The sequence below is a fragment of the Scleropages formosus genome, chromosome 2, assembly GCF_900964775.1.
Source record: "Scleropages formosus chromosome 2, fSclFor1.1, whole genome shotgun sequence".
Taxonomy (NCBI): domain Eukaryota; kingdom Metazoa; phylum Chordata; class Actinopteri; order Osteoglossiformes; family Osteoglossidae; genus Scleropages; species Scleropages formosus.
The window spans coordinates 36,275,565-36,296,159 of NC_041807.1; the positions used below are offsets into that span (position 1 = coordinate 36,275,565).

The 20,595-nt window shown below is 45.6% G+C and overlaps 3 protein-coding genes across 7 annotated transcripts in view; 2 read left to right on the forward strand and 1 right to left on the reverse strand.

Annotated features, from left to right (window-relative positions):
* ccdc30 (coiled-coil domain containing 30) overlaps positions 1-7,086 on the reverse strand; it is a 34,963-nt gene extending 27,877 nt beyond the window's left edge. The window contains exons 1-9 of one of the 3 annotated variants that reach the window (XM_029249138.1): positions 7,011-7,031; positions 4,357-4,471; positions 4,198-4,247; positions 3,034-3,213; positions 2,578-2,698; positions 2,297-2,487; positions 2,124-2,213; positions 1,922-2,005; positions 199-352 (exon numbers count right to left, since the gene is read on the reverse strand). In XM_029249138.1, the coding sequence (XP_029104971.1) occupies positions 199-352; positions 1,922-2,005; positions 2,124-2,213; positions 2,297-2,487; positions 2,578-2,698; positions 3,034-3,213; positions 4,198-4,247; positions 4,357-4,471; positions 7,011-7,031 (1,006 nt within the window). Of the gene's footprint in view, positions 1-198; positions 353-1,921; positions 2,006-2,123; positions 2,214-2,296; positions 2,488-2,577; positions 2,699-3,033; positions 3,214-4,197; positions 4,248-4,356; positions 4,472-7,010 lie in introns of all 3 variants that reach the window. The other 2 variants (XM_029249149.1, XM_029249159.1) reach the window with 2 other exon arrangements.
* A 684-nt stretch (positions 7,087-7,770) lies between these two features.
* LOC108924913 (tubulin beta chain) lies at positions 7,771-14,068 on the forward strand. Of its 3 annotated transcripts, none has more exons than XM_018736542.2 (4): positions 7,771-7,849; positions 10,539-10,647; positions 10,748-10,858; positions 11,280-14,066. In XM_018736542.2, exons 3-4 carry the CDS (start codon positions 10,798-10,800, stop codon positions 12,338-12,340), a joined length of 1,122 nt encoding a protein of 373 aa, XP_018592058.1. In that variant the 5' UTR covers positions 7,771-7,849; positions 10,539-10,647; positions 10,748-10,797; the 3' UTR covers positions 12,341-14,066. The 3 variants fall into 3 exon arrangements, with proteins under 3 accessions (XP_018592058.1, XP_018592059.1, XP_018592060.1); XM_018736543.2 differs by lacking the exon at positions 7,771-7,849 and adding an exon at positions 10,117-10,173 and having other exon boundaries at positions 11,280-14,065; XM_018736544.2 differs by lacking the exons at positions 7,771-7,849; positions 10,539-10,647 and having other exon boundaries at positions 10,754-10,830; positions 11,280-14,068.
* A 1,373-nt stretch (positions 14,069-15,441) lies between these two features.
* On the forward strand, positions 15,442-20,355 carry LOC108924897 (epithelial membrane protein 3-like). Its single transcript, XM_018736530.2, has 5 exons — positions 15,442-15,653; positions 16,717-16,869; positions 18,172-18,274; positions 18,394-18,534; positions 19,092-20,355. Exons 2-5 carry the CDS (start codon positions 16,792-16,794, stop codon positions 19,265-19,267), a joined length of 498 nt encoding a protein of 165 aa, XP_018592046.1. The 5' UTR covers positions 15,442-15,653; positions 16,717-16,791; the 3' UTR covers positions 19,268-20,355.
* Positions 20,356-20,595: the final 240 nt, after the last annotated feature.

A 20,595-nucleotide genomic window follows, 5' to 3' on the forward strand; every position in this document is an offset into this window, starting at 1 on the left:
AACAGAAAAATCACTGTTTCTTAGGAAATTAGTAAATTGGACAGTTGCGATACGAGGACCAGTGTATCCAGATACACATGCCTCACAAAGAGACTCAAGTTTACAAAGTTACCCCAGAGTTTACACAACCCCATGATGGGGACAGCTGCAGTCCAGCAGAAGAGCTCAAAGGTGGCTCAAAGGGGCAGTGTCTCTCACCATGGACTGCCTGCGTTTTCCTAGCGGAGTCCAACTCGTCAGTCAGATGGCGGATCTCCTGGTGGGCCATGGCCAACCGACGGGAAGCCTCGTCGAGATCTCGCTCCAGGCGCTGCCGTTCCGCATGCTCCTCGGGCATCGCCTCGCCTTGGACCTTAGCGGTTAAACCCCAACAGATTAGACCGTGACGTCTTGGTGCAGATAAAGAGTAGCTGCCGAACCCTCTGTCGACCGGCTCGCCCATTTTGGCAAGTTAGCAACAAGCATCCAGAAACATGCACCGAAATGACGGCTAACACTGTGAAGGAGAAGGGAGCTGGACTTTCTCCGTCTTGTGGGACGACTCCCACACACTGGCATTCTTTACATAGTCAATGTGGGGCAGCAAGCCAGACAAAACCCTTCAACCGGACCCCCTAGTGATTCCCGCCATATCCATTCCCCCTGTGAAAAACGCCACTGGTAGGGCAGTTAAACGGGTTGTTGAGTTAGGGACATGCAGTGCTGGAGACATCATGCCTGTGGACGGGAGCCATGCCTTTCCCACTGTCTGGCTAAGATGTAGTTAGTGTACCTCTGTGTCCCGGTTTATAGTAGGCAACATGCTGAATGGGTTCAGAAAATAACGCAACATTAATTTACAGGTCAGGTGCTGGGTTTCTACAGCAAAGAGACTCGAGTTGGTGTGTAAAGGCATCTGGACAGGCTTTGCCTTACATTTGTTTTTATTACTATAACAACGGAGACAGTTTGGTGGTTTAGCAGCCAAGAAAGTTCTAGCACTTCCACATGGCTCCTTGATTTGGAGTCTGATTTCAGTATCTGTTAAAGCCATAGCAGAAGACACACAGGCTCCTTGGATTACGACACAGTTGGGAAGTCTGTTCGTAATTCCGTTTTACATGTTACTACAAAGTCAAATTTACTACCAAGTCACAGTCAATAAAAGCTGCATAATGCACATGTCCCTCAATTTCTTTGCAGTTCAGACTCTGTTACAAGCTATAGATAAATACAGTAATACATACGGTAATAAATAAAAAATATTGTCTTCACAAAGTGCTATTCCATGCAGACTGTTGATCAGTTTATTCTATATACTGTACATGTGGAACGTTCTTCACATTGTTATTCATCATTGACACTAGGGAACACCAGCTGTAAACACTTTGGATGTGAGGTAAACTAATCCGGTCCAACTCTATTGGAGTGCACTTTACTGCCCCTATTGGCCGAATGTATAAATACAGGTAATTTCCCCAAAACAAGCAAAATTTGGAGAAATAAAAATCTATTCTCTACATTTCAATTTTAGAAAAATTTATAAGAAAATGTAACAGAAGGAACTAAACTGAAAAATGTAATTGCTTTTGTAATTTTACTGTTCATAATAACACAAGGAGCCAGTGTATATGTATGGAAGAAAAATCTAGTCATGAGCATTCTGGTGCAGCGCTCCAAGGAATGCTAACGAGGCAGACAAAATGAGGCAAAAGCAGTTTGTGACTTTAGGGGGAAAAAACATCTTAAACTGAAAAGGGTTTTAAAAAAATTAATAATAAAAATCATAATTTCCATTGGCAGTACCAACAATTGCCTCCTATTAGACTGTTAAATGTTCTTGAGAGGGAGGATTTTCTTTCTGATTCAGTCCCAGAACACCATGTTGCCTTCCATACACTCGCACACAGACAGTTTAGCTAGACGATGGAGTTGGACATACGGAGGCACCCATTTTCGTGCCCTTGGATGCCTTGCGAACTCCGAACAGCTTCTTCCAAGGGCTGTGGGCTGGCGACGGTTGCTCCTTGAGGGAAAACATGGGTGCGACACGTTCACGGGACGTGACTAAGGCCAAGATCTGAACTGTCAGCTGGGTGATGAAGCCGACTGTTGTAAAAAGGGCTGAAAAGGAACCAGTTCACCTTGGTTGCACTACTCTTGGCAGGCTGTTCGCTCTCCTTCTGTTGCTGCACGTCCCCCTGCACGGTGTTTCCGATGGGGTCCAGACCCTCCTGAGTCGAGAAAGAGGCAGAATAGGCGCTGAATACACATGTGCGGCCCAGCAATTCACACAGAGGTCACAAGGATCCGGTACCTCTTGTGGTATCTCCCTCGGGTGACCTGTCAAGCTCTGGGTGTCAAGCTTCCGATCAGTGGCCTCCAACCTCTCCAGGAGTGTGGATCTTTCCACCAGCAGGTATGCCACCTGCTCACTGGGGCTGCTGTAGCTGATCTCAGCCAAGCCCTCCTGGTCCAGCATCTCCACTACCTCCTTCAACTGGGCATCTGAGGGAAGGAACAAAATGACAAATGCATTGTACCATCAGACCATCAAATGTAGACATTTTTTTTTTGGCCTGAGGCTGTTGAACACACCGTGCTGGAGCTTCATCTGCTGCAGTTCGGAGTGCAGCTGTTCATTCTCGTGCTCGTACTCTGCCATCAGCAACTCCCGCTCCTCCAGCAAGCCACGAATATGTTCCATGTAGTTCTCCACCTGGAAGAGGAAGCGCTGTCAACCACCTCCAAGGATACTAAGCCAGACAGCATACTTCACAGTTTGGTAAAGCTCAACTTAGTTGGTTGGTTGGTTGGATGGATGGATGGCCAAAGAGAAACTATGAGGTATCATACATGAGCCACGTTAAGGTACATAAGACATCACAATTCCAGCATTATGGAACAATGAGAGACCCATCATAAGTTTCAGCACAGTTTAGGGGAGGGGCTTTGCAAGTATGGTTGAGGTGCAGTCACAGGGATGTTACTACAGCTCAACAGAACTTCTTCCCCACCACTCCACCCACCCAACCCCCACATCCCCACTGGTACCTCTTTCATCTCAGCCGCCTGCTGCATCCGCAGAGCCTGCAGGTCCTGAGAGGTCGACTGCAGGCTGCTCTCGCTGCTCTGCAACAGACGCCAGAGGTGGAGCTGGCGCTCCACTGGCGAGGCCCCAGGTCCGAGTCCATCCTCCTGCAGACGCTGGTCAATCTCCGCCAGCTCCGTCTCCTGGAGGACCAAAACGGGTGTTTGACTCAATTTATCACCTCATGTAAAATTTACTTAGAGCCACTGTCTTGCACCTGATGGATCCAGATCCGAATCCCAGCCTCTGCTGTAGTACCTTCAATCATGGTACTTACACTGGAATGATACAGTAAAAATAATCCAGCAGTACGAACCCTCAGATCATTGTAAGAAACATACTGCAAAAGCCTCTCATTGTACAATGGTTCGGAGAAAAGCATCAGGTCACTGAATGAATAAATAAATTGTTAAAATGCTCCAATGAAACAAAAAACCATCTTATCTGAGTACCTGTCACCTGTAGCGCAGGTAACAGAGAAACAATGGAGCTGAAACCTATAAGATACTGGCTGTAATCCCAAGGGGGGTAGGAATAAAAACTAAATTCACACAGCAGTGCAGAAAATTTCCTCCCTTCGAAATGTTTTAAAAAACATAAAACAGATAATTTCGTTCAAGAAATAGAAGTGTAAACTTCAGAGGAGTGAACACATTTTTTGTGAAATAGGGAAGACTGGGTATTGAAAGAGCGGGAACGAGGACATCAATGAGCACCCTGCTACAAAGAAAGATGTCAAAGAAAAGCACCCGATGTTTTGCACAAGTTTTCATCATCTGAAAAGATGAAGATGATGAGAGTACAGGGGAAGGACACAGATGTGACCTTTATTATTTCTTACGAAAGTTCTACATTCTTCTGAAACAGTTACACAATTCCCCTTTCAGAGCGACCAAAGTCATACTGTAAGAACTTGTGCATTTAAAAGATGCCACCGCCTCCTCCTGCGACGGGAGGGCAGGTGGGGCACTTGGACCGCTATCTCACTGCAAACCCTCAACGTCTCGGGCAGGAAGATCTGCACACAAAGGAATCATGGGTAGTCAGTAGTCACCGAACAGCGCTATCAAACAGTGTCATGTGGACACGAGTAACACAATATTTCAAATATTTCAAGAAGTCCTGACCTTGCTGGCGCATCCTTGAGACAGACAACCAACGCAGTAGAAAGATTCATCTGTAAAAATGGGTAATGTTGCAAATTCACTTGAACGAAAGCAAATTTAAAATAATAATAATAATAATGATGCTGGACAGTAGAGAGCACAGTGGCTAAGGACACAAACCTGTAAAATGATGGTCCAAGCAGGGACCTGGTGAATTTCCCCTGTACAAATTACTTCCATGCAATTCAGTCCGTCCATCCTCTATCACTGATGCAAGGTCATGGTGCTCCAGAGTCTATCCCGCAAGCATAAGGTAAAGTACACCATGGATGGAACATGAGTCCCGCACAGCAGACTGGGCACATACACGCACGCATGCACACACACGTTTTCTCACAATTATACACCTTACAGGCAACTTAAGCATCTTAACTTAAGGACATAGCGGTTAGCGCTGCTGCCTTTAAATCTAACCATCACAGGTTTGATCCCCACCTCCGGCTGTGTAGTGCCCTTCAGCAAGGTACTTACCCTAAAATTGCTCCAGTAAAATTACCAAGCCGTATAAATGGGTAAATAACTGTAACCTTAACACTGTAAGTCACTTTGGAGAAAAGTGTAGATTAAATGAATAAATGTAAGAGTCACCAACACACATCTTTGGACGACTGGAGGAAACCCATGAGAAGGAAATGCAGACTGAGCTGAATCTGAACCCACAGCCCAGAAGATGTGAGACACCAGGACTATCCACTGCACCACCATGTAAACCTTCACACAACCTAATAGTTTTATTGTTTTTTTTTGCTGTGAAAACAGCACTTTGTATGACCATCTATGTATGTGCTGCAGGTCAGCTAAGTGTTCTCTCCACATTTTGGGCCACAAAACTGCGGACATGGTGAAGGTTAAAGCCTCCGTTTCTAAGGCTTCACCTTTGAACGCTGCAGACATGGTAAACTTGTCTTTAACTTCTGAACTGACTCATACCGGGTTAGTTTTCCCCTTCGCTTCACTGGTTAATGGTTGACGTGCACTGTATAAAACCCCTTGTGTCTCCGGAATGATCTAATACCTCCCTCATCTCCTTCCCTTTGAACCAGGGGGTGGGGAGACAGGGAAACTGTTCAAAACTAAATTTATCGTGAAAAACAATTTCTAAAAAAAGATGAGCTCAGATGAGAGAATCATCGATCGCAAATATTACATTTCTCCTTACAGACAATACTTAAAGTCTGATAAGCAAGTAAAAAAAAAAATGATTAAAGGATTTCATATAGAATGGAGAGAGAAAACCTTCACTATTGGTTTCCCAGATAATAAAAGAGTTCTATAATGAATTAAATGTATTTCACGCAATTGGTATGATTTAGATATACTAGAAAATAGTGACATACATTCATACTTCAGTTTCTCAAAGCATTTCTAATTTACAATCATTTAAAGATGAAGGCATGAAGCATACATTACCTAAAGAACAATTTATTGTTACAGAAATTAATTTCCATTCATAATTTCAGATTATTTACATCCTCTGGTCACGCGGCTTTCTCGGAAACACAGGAGCACTTCCTGACTTTGGCTTAGAACCGATAACCTCCCGGTTAGAATTACAGCCTCTTGTTCTTTAGATCACCATCATCGCAGCTACACTGTTTCTGTCCTGCAAGCGACTAGTAACACAGTACAAAAAACTGTAACTGTATCACCAAGGCCAGACCTCCATGGATTATTTGCCACTCGAAATGATGTGGTAACTAAGTAATTTGTTTCTTTAAGAAGGATAAAGACAAATGCCCCAGCTGCCAAGTACAGCCTTTGTGGGTCTCCCTGAGAATTTGCCTTAATCCCCAGAAGGGGGGGCAGACTGATCTGGCAAAGCAACTCAGCAAAACAAAAGAAAGAATGTGTTAAAAGCAATACGAACAAAAAGCGGCACGTTCAAAAGGCATGGGGAGGACACACGAAAAGGCCCCTGGGTTTAATTATAGGACACGTGTTTTGTGATGCATCCTTCCACCTGCCCTGCCTGCCACACTTGGGGACATCCGATACGCAGCCTTGGTTATGCACGAAACATGAAACACACACACACACAATTCCACAGACAGCTGGGGGACAGCATGATCCCGCCAAGTGGGGGGTACCGCAATGTGCCACACAGCTTTATCCATTCCAACCAAGAGCTCAAAGATGACACTGTGCTATTTTACACAGTATACCCCACGTAAGGTGAGGCTGCAGTTGATCTCGACCTTTCCGATTAAAACATCTGCCACATCTCAAAGTGGATGCGAGCGAACGACAGCCCGATACACGGGGTCACAACAGTGGCCAAACTTCGCGACGTCACGAGACGGATCGATCGGGGGCGGGTGACTGTCGTGTTCCTCACGTGCAGCTGTTAGGAAGTCTCCACCAGCATTACTGTTCACGCACCAAAGACAATCTCAAACTTCATACTTACTTACTATAATTCTGACCAACAACAGCTGTATTTGAAACAGAAACCTAGGGCGGCGCGTTCTGCGGTGAGTGAGTCTAAGTGCCACGGCGCGCCGCGTTATATGAGCGCTGGCGAACCTGTTCATTTCTGAGTTACGGGGCGTTAAGGGGCAGAAACGGGTCGGTATCGGGGTGAGAAACGGGTGAGAAGCGCACACACCGTCGCGTCGGTGGGTGCCACAACGGCGCGGTCCGCAGGCGCGACTTCCCGCGACTCCGCCCACAAATAACACAACATTTCCATCCCACTGTTCGACAAGACGATTTTTTTTTTTTTTTTTTTTTTTTTTTTAAAAAAGGCTTTCCGAGTTCCGCGCAGTTTGCTTTACCTCTTTGCGCTCCATCATCATGTCGCTTTACTCCGGACTGCATTTACCACAAAGAGAGAGAGAGAGAGAGTTCGGTTCCACAACTTGTTTTCTCGAGTTTTCGTGAGGAAAACGGTGCAAGTCAGTCGCCTCAGTCGGTCACTCGGTCCGACCCTCCCCGCGCCATCTCCTCGACGCGGCTTTGTTGACCGTTTCCAGGACGAGCGGAGTAGTAGAGAGCTCCCCCGGGGAGGAGGAGTAAGAAGAAGAAGAATGAGGAGGAGGAGGAGGAACGGCTGCAGCAGCAGCAGGCGCGCGAGCAGCGCGTGCCATCATCATCATCGCGACGCCCCGATCGCACGTTCGAACGTTGCGAAGGCCACGCGCCGCGTCCCGCCGCGAGGACTTGGTCGCAGGCATCTGGCTTCACGCGCTCGCCGTTGTCCGATTTCCAAAAAAGGCGAAGAGGGAACTTTCCCTTTTCTAGACGATTCCACGGGGAGGGGTTTTTTTTTGTCAAATCTTAAAATGTCCGACGCGGTTCGGATCTTCGTAGCCTATAGGGAGACCCATGCCTCGCGTGTCATGATCGCGAGCGCGTCCTCTCGGTGTGCACGGGCCGGGGTGTGAGAAGCGCGAGCGCCGCAAGCGGTCTCCTTCTGCTCCTCGGAGGACCGTCGTCGGCTGTGCGATTCGGTGCGGATACGTCCCACCTCCGCGGACATCCTGACTGGTGGGCACGGTGACGGTGCGTTCCTCGTGTTGAGTCCAGTGTTGAGTCCAACGGCACGACGAGGGACAAGTTCCACCGCTGGACCTCGAACTACTTCTTCTGTGGTTACGTGGCCAGGTAAAATGAGGTAATGCAATGCGCATCCGACCTGCGGCTCGAAAACTTTTTACCGTAAAACGTGGTTCCCTTCTTCTTATCATGCCACGAGACACCGCGTGCTAACAGTACCTGCGCTCCTCACCTCGTCGACGACTGCAGATCGCACGAGGACCTGCTGCGCGAGCTCCTGTGCAAAGCCTGGTGTTAAGTATTTAAAAACGTTGACAACGTTGTTGTCCACGAATAGCTAGTAGTAACGAGCGGCGGTGGCCTAAAGCCCGCGCCGAGCGCGAGCTGACCTCCGGCATGAGGGTCATCTGCCTTCCTCGGAGTGGGCAGTCTAGCGGTCCAGACCCCACGCCGTGCGCCCTCACTAATGAGATAAGTTACTGGAGATGCGCTGCAGCGCGAGCCGACAGAGACTAGCGTAGAACGCTCCCGAGGCGGCCATGAGTTACCATGGCAACGGAACAAACCATTCGCCGCGCATGGGGGTATGAAAGGCTGGGAATGTACCAATACTACCGTGGAGTTCTGTTCATCCTATTATTATTATTGTTGTTGTTGTTGTTGTTATATTTAATTTATTATACTTTGCTCTATCTATCATGTTCTCACCTTTTGAGTTATGTTGACTTTATCCACATGATTACACAAACTTTGTATGTAAAAATGACACAAAGCTACTTACAAGTTCTTACTCAATATTGATACTTAAGTAAACATTTTTTTCAAATGTTATAACCCCTGAAACATGGTTACGTTTTTCTAATAATTAATTTATCTCTAGATTGTTGGTATAGCCTATACACACTATACTACATGCTAACAGAATTTGGCTGGTGATTTAACATAAAGGGACAGAAGGGGACAAATGTGACTTTTCGTAAAAGACCTTTTTAATGATCTAACAAACGCTGTTCAGGTAAGTGTGTGTCCTGTCACATTCCCAGAACAGATACGATAAAGTGCCAGGAGCACAACTGGGGTGCCACAAGACACGTCTTATGAAGGCCTACTCCAGTAGTTTCTCTCAGTGGCCTGAAAACAAGGAAGGCCGGTAGGAAGCCGTTTATCATCGGTGAAAGACAAGTCAAAGTCTTGTTCCCACACTTTTCTCAATGCATCACAAGAACAAGTAATAATACAGTATATAATGTAGAGGTTGTACACCTGGAACAGTCAGGAGACGTGAGCAGTCTTTCCGCTTTGGCCTAGCTTTACGTAGCCAACTCTCTTGGGCTACTCTTCATTGCGACGTGCCAAGACCAATTATGAGAGTCATCATTTGATCTGTGACTAGATGTATCTGAAATCCATTCCTGGAGCCCAGTGGAAGGTCAAGGGTAGACCTGGGTTAAGAGCAACAGGAGACCACAATGATAATCTGGTTGAAAACCTCAAGAATTTCCTAACGCATTTCCAAGGTGGAAGAGTATTGAGTAAAACGGAAGTCTCAAGTAAAGACTGAGTCGTACTGATTGTGTGAATAAAGGTGAAGTCCTTAAGTCTTGAATAACAAAAGAATGACTTCATGCCAACTCACCGCGATGCCAACTCACCGCGAATCCAACTTGACCTGAACTCGTGCACTGAATGCAGCCCAAAAATAAAATATCATAATCCCACCTTTCTCTCTGGGTTGGGAGGAGCTTGAAAAATTGAAATCTGGGCTTTTTGTTTCAGAGAAATCTAGGAATCAGGTATCTCATCTTTTAAATATCTCAGTAGACAAGGAGTGTTTTGGAAAAGATAAAGCAAACAAGGTAAAGTATTCATCGTAATAACCTTAATTGTCCCAAATAAAGAAATTATTAAGGAAGTCGATGTAGGTACTCTTCAACCTTCTCAATCAAAGGTGAGTAGTTGGTATTAACCAGCTGACTGAGGTCAAGCTAGTATCCGATCGTATCCGAGCAACTATACCCAAGCGAGTCTAAGCAAAGCAATTTTTTCCATGGACACCATTTACATTGTCAACACTCTGTTGCCCCATAAACCCTGGTAACACCACCATGGGAGGGACACCAGCTGCTAGGCTACAGCCACGTAGCTACCTATGATGAGAGTGAGTGGCAAACAGCCACTTGACACCCATTTAGCCAATGAGATGTAAAGCTCTGAGACTGACAGATCGGTTGTCCAATTGGAGTTTTCCATTTGCCGTGATGTCAGGAGGAGAGCTGTATAAAAGCATTCTCTTTTGAGCAGTGTAGATAGTGATATGCAGTTATTGTTCTGGAGCCTTTGAGTCAATTTTCTGTAGTTAAAACTCGTTTAAACTGAACTTTTAAAATGAGGGAGATCGTCCACCTGCAAGCCGGCCAGTGTGGAAACCAGATTGGAGCGAAGGTTGGTGGGCAATTTGTAAAAACAGGTGCTTTATAAGTTTAACCTAAAATAGAATTTGATGTGACATGTATAAGGTCTTAGAAATGTTTTCTTGGAGCCAGTGCCTCACTTCACGTCTTTACCTTCTTGGCCGATTCATGAAATTAAGATTAATGGCATGGGTAAGTATGTTATTTGATTGTAGCTGTGTTAGGAAGTGAAATTTGGATGCTATAATTAAATTATTTTCAGCACTGTTTTGACTTGCCCTGTTCAGTTTGCTGTGGGTTGTCGTGGCAACCACATTTGCCAAACACTCCACTGGGCACCAAGCGCCCCCTGCCAGAGCTCACCGTTGTCTCTGATGGTTCCCTGTGCCTTTTCAGTTCTGGGAGGTGATCAGCGATGAGCATGGGATTGATCCCACTGGCACCTACCATGGAGACAGTGACCTCCAGCTGGAGAGGATCAACGTCTATTACAACGAAGCCACAGGTGGGCTGAGGTTTCATCGCTTGTACATGACTCACATTGTGTTTCTTTTCCCAAACCTCATGTGCTTTAAGTATATAACGGTTGTGTGTTTTCCGTGCAGGTGGGAAATATGTCCCGCGAGCTGTTCTCGTGGATCTCGAACCGGGCACCATGGACTCCGTGCGATCTGGCCCGTTTGGCCAGGTATTCCGGCCGGACAACTTTGTCTTTGGTAAAGTTTACTTCATACCATTGAGTCTGGATTATCCAGACGAAAGGGGGAACTGGTGGTGCAGCTAACAAAAAAATCCAGATCATACAGAACCACATGTAATGGGAGCTGTATATGGAAGTAGATGACTGCATTGGCCCAGTATTGAAATTAAAAGCTTTAAATTCGTTATCATAATCTGTGTTACTTGTTGTCAGTTATCATTATTTCATTGTCACAACTGAGCACATGAGGCTAAACAAAATAATAAACTCACTGAGGAAGTCTCTGGAAGGATAAGTAATCCAAGACCAGAATAAAGAGGACTTAACATTTTTTTCGTATGCTACGGAAGGACAAACACTTTCAACTTGGAAAGTGACATCTGATGTGCATAAAGGTAATTCCGAAGAGTAATTTGTAAGTTTTGTTTTCATCACAGGTCAGAGCGGCGCTGGAAACAACTGGGCCAAGGGCCACTACACGGAGGGCGCCGAGCTCGTGGATTCCGTCTTGGACGTGGTGAGGAAGGAGGCGGAAAGCTGCGATTGCCTGCAGGGCTTCCAGCTCACCCACTCCCTGGGCGGGGGCACGGGCTCCGGCATGGGCACCCTGCTCATCAGCAAGATCCGCGAAGAGTATCCCGACCGCATCATGAACACCTTCAGCGTGGTGCCTTCTCCCAAAGTGTCGGACACGGTCGTCGAGCCCTACAACGCCACGCTGTCCGTGCATCAGCTGGTGGAGAACACGGACGAGACGTACTGCATCGACAACGAGGCTCTCTACGACATCTGCTTCCGCACGCTCAAACTCACCACACCCACCTACGGTGACCTCAACCACCTAGTGTCAGCCACGATGAGCGGGGTCACCACCTGCCTCAGGTTTCCTGGCCAGCTGAACGCAGATCTGCGCAAGCTGGCGGTCAACATGGTTCCCTTCCCTCGCCTGCACTTCTTCATGCCCGGTTTTGCACCCCTCACCAGCAGGGGGAGCCAGCAGTACCGCGCCCTCACCGTACCTGAGCTCACTCAGCAGATGTTCGACGCCAAGAACATGATGGCGGCCTGCGATCCGCGACACGGACGCTACCTCACGGTGGCGGCTATCTTTCGTGGCCGCATGTCCATGAAGGAGGTGGACGAGCAGATGCTGAACGTGCAGAACAAGAACAGCAGCTACTTTGTGGAGTGGATCCCGAACAACGTGAAGACGGCCGTGTGCGACATCCCGCCGCGAGGCCTCAAGATGTCCTCCACCTTCATCGGCAACAGCACGGCGATCCAGGAGCTCTTCAAGCGCATCTCGGAGCAGTTCACCGCCATGTTCCGCCGCAAGGCCTTCCTCCACTGGTACACGGGCGAGGGCATGGACGAGATGGAGTTCACCGAGGCCGAGAGCAACATGAACGATCTGGTGTCCGAGTACCAGCAGTACCAGGACGCCACCGCCGAAGAGGAGGGAGAGTTTGAGGAAGAGGGCGAGGAGGAGATGGGCTAAATGTGCTCCGTTAGTGTGCATTTGTTCCGTGTTCGGTCGAGCTAATGAGGGTCACCGTTCAGTGTGAAACACTTTCATCCTCTTACTTTTCCATACAAAACAAACCAGCAAATAAATGTTTTCAGATGTTTGTTTGTTTCTTCCTTTTTTTAATGTCTCGCTGGCTCATTTTTTTGTCCATTTCGGTGACAGCATTACTTGCGATTACATTATTGTTTTACAGCAAAATTACAAAGGTTGTCTGTTTACGATGGTATGTAGAAGTCAAGGGTAGGGAAGTCTTGAAGGAAAAAGATTGTAATATTTAAGAAGTGGCTATTGCATCATCATTGTGGATGCGTGACGTAGCTTATTTAAAGTAGGGGGTGTAGTGCGTGTTGTGACCACTAGGTGGCGGGGTTTTCTCACTAAGAGGCCCTCGGTCTGAACGATGAATACAGTACAAATTGTTTCAGCTTCAATTAATATCTACTTGTCCAGAACCAGACGTTTTTTTTAAGAAAATTTTGTTAATCTTTTAATGTTTAATTTAGTCAACCAAATGTCGTAAAAGAATCTCTACTCTTTCAACCCAAAGTTGGTGAAAAGTAAATGCCACTTTTAGAAATGAGGGCCATTTAAAAATGTTAGACCTGGTAAGAGATGTTGGCAACTTTTGTTCTGGTCTGCAAAGTTTGCAGTCCCCTTTTTTTTTTTTTTTTTTTAGCAGTTCCATTCAGTAAATTAACTCAACCTTAATCTTTCACTCTTCTCCAGCCCACCACACCTTTTGCTGTAGTTCGTTCACCCTCTTCATACCGAACATTTCCTATTTATTGCCTTGGGGAAAAATGTGATGTATCTGTTTTTAGGGAAAACATTGTTTTTTTTTTTGCAAACTCAAATAAGCAACAAGCTGTCAGTTTTTGAAAAAGCCAGACCTTACAGTGTGGTTTCTTCCGATGGTGTTTCAGTCAGACCTCTTGGTGTTCTGCACTCTTTTTTTTTTATTAGCGTTCTTTGATAATGTTTTGGAGCTCTGTTAAAATCTTATTCCTATTCTATTTTTCTATTAACATTTTTCCCTGTCGTCATATACAGACCAATATTTCAATCAAGTCTATTCATTCTGGAGCTCTGTTTCTGTGGGTGGGCAGGGTTTCCAAAGCCAGGGGAATTAAAATTGGTCTCTAACGAGCAGCAGTTGGACGAATTTTAAAGATTTCCTAAATTATATATGATAGCAGAGGTAATTATCCAACAGTGTGGATTACACCCACTGTCTGCTATTTTAATATTTCATGTCGCATTACAGCAGTTATCCTTTATGTGTTGGTGTGTATTTCAATGTCGCTCCAATTTATAGGAGCACAAGTCTTTCAATTTATAAAATAGCAGCTCTTGTGATTTTTTTTGTTTGCTTTTTACATTTTGGCTCTCATTTCGGGCTGTGACGTACACACCCAATAACAAGTAAACACAATGGTTGCAGTAATTATGCTCATTAACCGTTTAAGACAGCCTTTGAGAATTCCCGGCATCGAGGGATTTATGCTGTGCTGTGCTTGGCTGCCTTGGCTTGTCATTAAATGGGAAGTTCAATTTGGGCTGTGTGTCGCTTCATCTGGTGCGTCAGGTGTAAATCAGGAGCTTATTGACTGGTGACTCTAGAATCTGCATGGCTGCCCATACCCAGCAAGGACTGCCACTACCTACCCCTGGTTAAGGTCCGAATTTCATGTCGTTGTACTCTATTACAATAATAAATGGTGTCATATTCCCATTCTGTTCACAATGCATCCGTACAGTTTCCTCCCACAGTTCAAAAATGTGTTTCGGGTCAGCCGGGGAATCTATATTGCCCTGTGTGTGTGTGTGTGTGTGTGTGTGTGTGTGTGTATGAGAGAGCAAGCGAGAGACCTCCCTGCAATGATCTGGTGTCCTGTCCAAGGAGTACCTGCCCTATGCTTCCAGGATAGATGCTGGACCTCCATGACCCTGCATGGACAAGCAGTTATTGATGGTGAAATGAAACAAAAAATATTTGGTAATCTTACCAAACGGGCTGAGCTGCAATGTGGCGATAGCGTACCCTGCTTCACTGCAGTTCTTCGAAGAAAAATGACTACAGAAAAAATGGGCGATGATAAAAAAAGCGATACCAGGTGGAAACGAGCAGGACGGAGAGAAATGGTTAAGGAACTGGACACCTGCGGCTAAAGCATTTCTAATTAAAGTGTGAGAACTGGCTACGATTTGATGCCAGTTACACAAATCACACATTTAAACATACAGCACATTTTAAAAGTGCTATATCAGTGTAAGAATGATAAAATGTGTTATTTTTAATTAAAAAAATACTGACTAAAATAAAAGGTTTTGAATCTGGAAAAAAAAAACGCACAGACAGATGCTGTGCTGTAGAGGATTAGTGGGAAGAGGGAGAATGTAAAAAAAAAACGTGAAGTATAGCTACAGACACGTCAGGTATCATGTTCTTGAAAATATGCAAATAAAAACAGCGAATAAACAACTGACCCAGTTATCTTTCTTTTTAGTGTAAAGTGCTCATTTTATAAATGTATAAAATGTGTATATTACGAGCGTGCGCACACACATCATCTGAACCGCTTGTCCCATACGGGGTCGCGGGGAACCGGAGCCAACCCGGCAACACAGGACATAAGGCCGGAGTGGGAGGGGACACACCCAGGACGGGACGCCAGTCCATCGCAAGGCACCCCAAGCGGGACTCGAACCCCAGACCCACCGGAGAGCAGGACCCGGTCCAACCACTGCGCCACTGCGCCACCGCACCCCCCATTTTTGAGCACATTATTATAGAATTAATATAACAGATTATTATTATTATTATGGGGTTGAATCCCTTTTCCATGAAGAGCACAGCTTGTTTTCATTTCACCTTAGCACACGTCCAGATGGAAACTTGTGAGCTCTCTAAGGATCAGTCCAGAAGGCTGATGTTCAAAAACGCAGAGGACAGCATTAGAAAGAGTGCTTTTTTCTCTCTTTTCATGCGGTCTTTTTAAACGGCCCTGGGTGGGTCCGCTCCGAGCCATTTCGAGGTGGCGGATCTGGACTGAGCCGAGGGAGGAGGAAGGCAGAAGGGGAACTGAACCGAGAGGAAATGGGCGTAGAAAGTTTCCACCTAAAAATACTCCGCATTCCTCACCCTCTCCGTACGGCTCTTGCGGGGCTGGCGAAGGGGGGAGTGGCTCAGCCGGAAAAGGCAAGACCGCCGACGAGAAGACAGCGGCGCTCTTGTTTCGCCCCGGTGGTCTGCTGCGCGTGGAGCTCAAGCCCCTGCAGAGAGGTGGGTTGTCGCGTCTCGGCCCTCGGCCTCCTCCGCCGTCCGCCGTCCGTCTCTGCTCCTTTCGCGCGTTTCTCTTCATCAGGGATTTCGTGTCAAATTGATATTATTTCTGAGAAGATGAGCTTCAGGGTAACTGGAAGATACCACGGTACGTTTCGCACCGGTCACAAGATGAGCCTGGCAGCAAGTTACGCTTCTCCCAGGAAGATGGATGCCAACAGCATTTATTGTGTAACATGAAAGCAAATTCATAACCATAACTATACGCAGAATGCATGCTTCACATTATTCACTACATGTAGTTTGTACCAAATTTATATGCTTTAGATCTGTGGGATTTTCTCTAAAACTTTTCGGAAATGCGACTCTCTTAATATTAATGTACAGTTTCTAATAACGACGACAGCGTGAAAATGGATGTATCGCTGCAGCAGAGTATTTCTGATACAATATTTTACCGCTATGCCGCTCTGTTGTTTACACCACACTGTGAAATTTTCATTACGAACGAGGAAAAAAGAAAAAAGAAACTTTAATTGAAACCATGCGTTTCAAAAATTCGAAAATGACCATCCTTACAGTACTCCCGTTCTTTGAAATGTAAATCCGCTTTTCTCCTTTTGCCACAAAGTCTTCCAGGTTGCGGAGCGAAGCATCGTGTTAATTTACGTAAAGAGCGAGATGCAAGTCTGGATATGATGTCCATATGGATTTCATATTTATGTGTCACTTCCTAGGATTCCAGTTATATTTTATGGTCAGTTCCTAGGATCCCAGCAACATCATTCCAAAGTGCAGACAAGACTGATGAAGTTATGGGATGAACTGAATATTTCATAACTCTGTGTAAACTCTTTCTTCCTTTGGCACCAGTATTTGGGCAGCGTCACTTAGCAACACGGTAAAAAGGGGTTATGTCACAAACATAACTTTCTGGTAGTTGTCGATGTAAGATGTCTTACTTTTTCCTGGGTAATTGAGCAACAGCGGAGGACTCACCATGAAGGACAAGCATTTCACACACTTATGACATAATGTGTGTTATTTATTGCTCTCAAATCAGCTGAAGAAGCATCATTTGGGAGGAAAGCGCCGGCGGTGAACATCGGCGAAGTGCCCGACAGGAGATCTCCGCGCCATGGCGTTCTTGCTCGTGTTTGTCGTGCTCCTGCACCTCGTAACGCTGGCTATGCTTTTCATCGCCACCACGGAAAAGGTGGGAAGCTTCCCAGAAATCCCGCTTCCACACACACACACTCACACACACACACCCTCCAAACTCAAAATGCTGCAGCTGAGAAAATGGAGCCAACTAGCCAGATAAGTGCGAGCCGATGTTGATAAACTTTCTTTTCTCAACACCGCAACGCCCAGCAGCCTTCATCGGGACTTTTTTTTTCTTATTCCATTCTTACTCCCTTTAATGCTCTTCACTTCCCGTTTATCATTTGCATCTTAGATTCTTCATGATTATAATTATTGTAATTGCTATTCCACGCTCAAGAGGTCCAAAACCAAAAGCCCAAAAGTTCTCGGTTCCTGCTCCGATGTGGTAGAATGAACTCCCCTTGTTCCTCAGAGCTGCTGAATCCCTCCCAGACTTGGAGATTTAATCCTCTTCACTTCCCGTTTATCATTTGCATCTTAGATTGTTCATGACTATAATTATTGTAATTGCTATTCCACGCTCAAGAGGTCCAAAATCAAAAGCCCAAAAGTTCTCGGTTCCTGCTCCAATGTGGTAGAATGAACTCCCCTTGTTCCTCAGGGCTGCTGAATCCCTCCCAGCACTGAAGAAGAGTCTCAAAACACTTGTCCTTCAGACCCGCTCCTCTCCGGATCTTACATGAAACAAACTCCCTACTGAAAATCTCATGTCTGCATCCGTATGTCTCCGTGTTGGTGATGAGTTTTACATCGTTTTGGAGAACCAATGTCAACCAACCAATGTCGACAGCAACCGCTTGTCCCAGGCGGGGTCGCGGCGATGCGGGGCGCAGGGCCGAGGGGGGGAGGGGACGCACCCAGCCCGGGCACCCCAGGCAGGGCTCGGGCCACGGACCCGCCGTACGGCGGGCACCAGCCAAACCCTCGGAGCCACCACACCCCCCCATTACCGTCAATGTAAATGTCATTACTGCAGGCCACCTACTGTCACTTTACGCAGCAATGTGTAATATCTATAAGAATCTCAAATAGCCGTTTGTCGAACAGTTACGATGTCATACCATGTCACATATTCTGCACAATCCCGTATGCGGCATGTGGGTCTCGGTGTATCTGACGTGCACACCGATGAGGGCGCTCCGCGAAAACATGTCTTTTCCTCGTGCGAATTAAATCAATTTGTTTACCGCGCCCTCCCAGCTGCGGCGTACAGTTGGGATTCCAGCGACTCGGCGTTGTCGTTTTGGGAGGCCCTTTCTAACAACGTTACGTCCTGAAAAGGTCCTCTGTCTCATTTTAACTGCTCTGCCTGTGTGTTTTGTCTGGTGTTCCTTTTCTGTCCCCACGTCAGTCCTGGTGGGTGTGGAGCGGGGAGGAGAATTCAGACCTCTGGTACAACTGCATGTTCGACAATGAGTCGGGGGCCTGGCTTTGCTCGTCATCCACGGAAAGCGGTGAGGATGAGCCCGCCCTCTGCCCTCCGCCCTCCCCTCGTACCCTTCCCCACGTCGCGCTGCGTGAACGGGCTTCGGCGTCCTCCTGCTTGACCGCTGTCCCGTGTCCCCGTCCTCAGAGTGGCTCCAGGCGATCCAAGCCTTGATGGTCCTGTCCGTTGTCTTCTCCTCCATCGCCTTCCTGGTCTTCCTTGGGCAGCTCTTCACCATGTCCAAAGGAGGCCTCTTTTACATCACAGGATTCTGCCAAATCTTTGCCGGTATCAGGCATGAAATTATTATTGACGCCCTATCATAAAGTAATTATTCACGACAACATAATTATAGCACAAAATAGTTATAACATGATTTAATTTCCTTTCCTTATTGATTTTTTTTTTGCTGATATCTTTACTGTAGCAATTTTGATTAACTCCTTTTCTAAGGTTCTCACCCTCATGCTGGTCAGTTGTTTTAATGTTTGTTATTACTTGTTTTTTGTCATCTGACCCTTTTCTCCAAAGTCACTTAAAAAATAAGTTTTGGATACTAAGCTACTTACAGTGATTTACCTATTTATAGAGCTGGGTCTTTTTTTTTACCGTATCAATTAAGGGTAAGTACCTTGCTCAAGGCACTACAGCAGGAGCGGGATTCCAACCTGGGATCTTCAGATGGGCTCCAGCAGCTCTAACTGCTACGTCACCCCCAGTTTAATGTGAAGAAGCATTAATAATAAGTACAAGAGCAAGGATCACGCACTGTTCCGCTTCACTTCATGCCGCTCTCTGATTGGCTGGCACGTTAATGTGGTAACGGCGCACTCTCTCACTTTCAGGCCTCACGGATTTCTCGGCTGTGCTAATTTACATGCTGCACCACGAGGAAATTCTGCCGGACACCAAGACGCGGAGCTTGGGTCACTATGGCTACTGCTACATACTGGCCTGGGTGTGTTCCCCCCTGCTGTTGGCCAGCGGGACCCTGTATATCCACCTGCGCAAAAAGGAGTGATGCGGGGGGTTGGGGGGGTGCAGAGGATGGAGGGATGCAAGCTGCAGGCACGTTACTGTTTTTATTCCATCGACCTCTGTTCGAGATGATACATTTGACACTGCACAAAAGTCTACAAAAGGCATCCGCTTTTTATTCTGGCCCTAGAATGAAACTGAGATTTAGAAGCAAATTTCTGTGTTGGTCACTTATTGAAACATCAGACACTTGAAAATACCCCTCATGAGACAGATAATGATCTGGCATCTATAAACAGCATTGCTGGCTTGGTCATGTACCTCTATTCATTTGTATTTCTGCATTTATTAATTTAGCTGATACTTTTCTCCAACAGGATTTACATTGTTAAGGTTATTAGAGGCTTATAGTTATTCACCAGAGTAATATAGGGTAAGTACCTTGTTCAAGGGCACTAGGGCCAGATGCAAGTATTAAACCAGCAACCTTTGGATCCAGAGGCAGTAGTGGTAACCATTACACCATCCACTGTCCCCACTACCCACCTTTTGCATCTGGTTATCATCTGTGGCCATGCGTTTACTTTTCATGGATCAGTCGTTTTTTAGAGCCCGGAATCCCTGTGATAAAAGGCAGCTTTTCTATTCCTTCATTAATTTGTAAATATTGTTAGACTAACTACAGCACGTGCCGTCACAGCACAGAGATTAAGAGGTCATAAAAAATATGACTGCAAATATTCTCCATACAAAAAATATTGATATAACAGCTTCGTTTGTTTTTATATATGTATAGCGGTCACTATTTACACGTTCTAATTTTTTTTGCGGTATCAACTATCAGCATCAGGTATCAACTGTCAACATTTTTTACAATAAATTCCGCACTCGAATGTGACCGTGGAAGATGTATGACCTTTTAATACGAATAGTTTTGAAAAGATAAATTAAAAGTCTTTTCAGATTTCTATTACATTAACACATTCTACAGCTGATGAAGTCAAAGAAACTGTAAAGCTGATTGAAGGACTTCGGTATTGGAGTTAATGATAATGTAGACAATAATAGAAATACATATTGATATGTAAAGATTAATAAAATTCGATGGCTATAAAACTATATTAAAAAAGAAAGTTGGTGTGTTTGGCTGTATTATACATTTTTCACATATTTTTTACTGGCAGAATGGATTTAACACAGTTTGTTTTATTTGTTCTGAATTTATTTTTGTATGCTTTATTATTCTGAATGTTGTACAAGTCATCAAGTAAGAATGTACAGCACAGTTCTTTTCGTATGGCGTTGTCCGTCATGTCCAAATAAATTCTGATCTTTTATTCAGAATGTGCCGCTTGCAGTTGTTGTACAGCA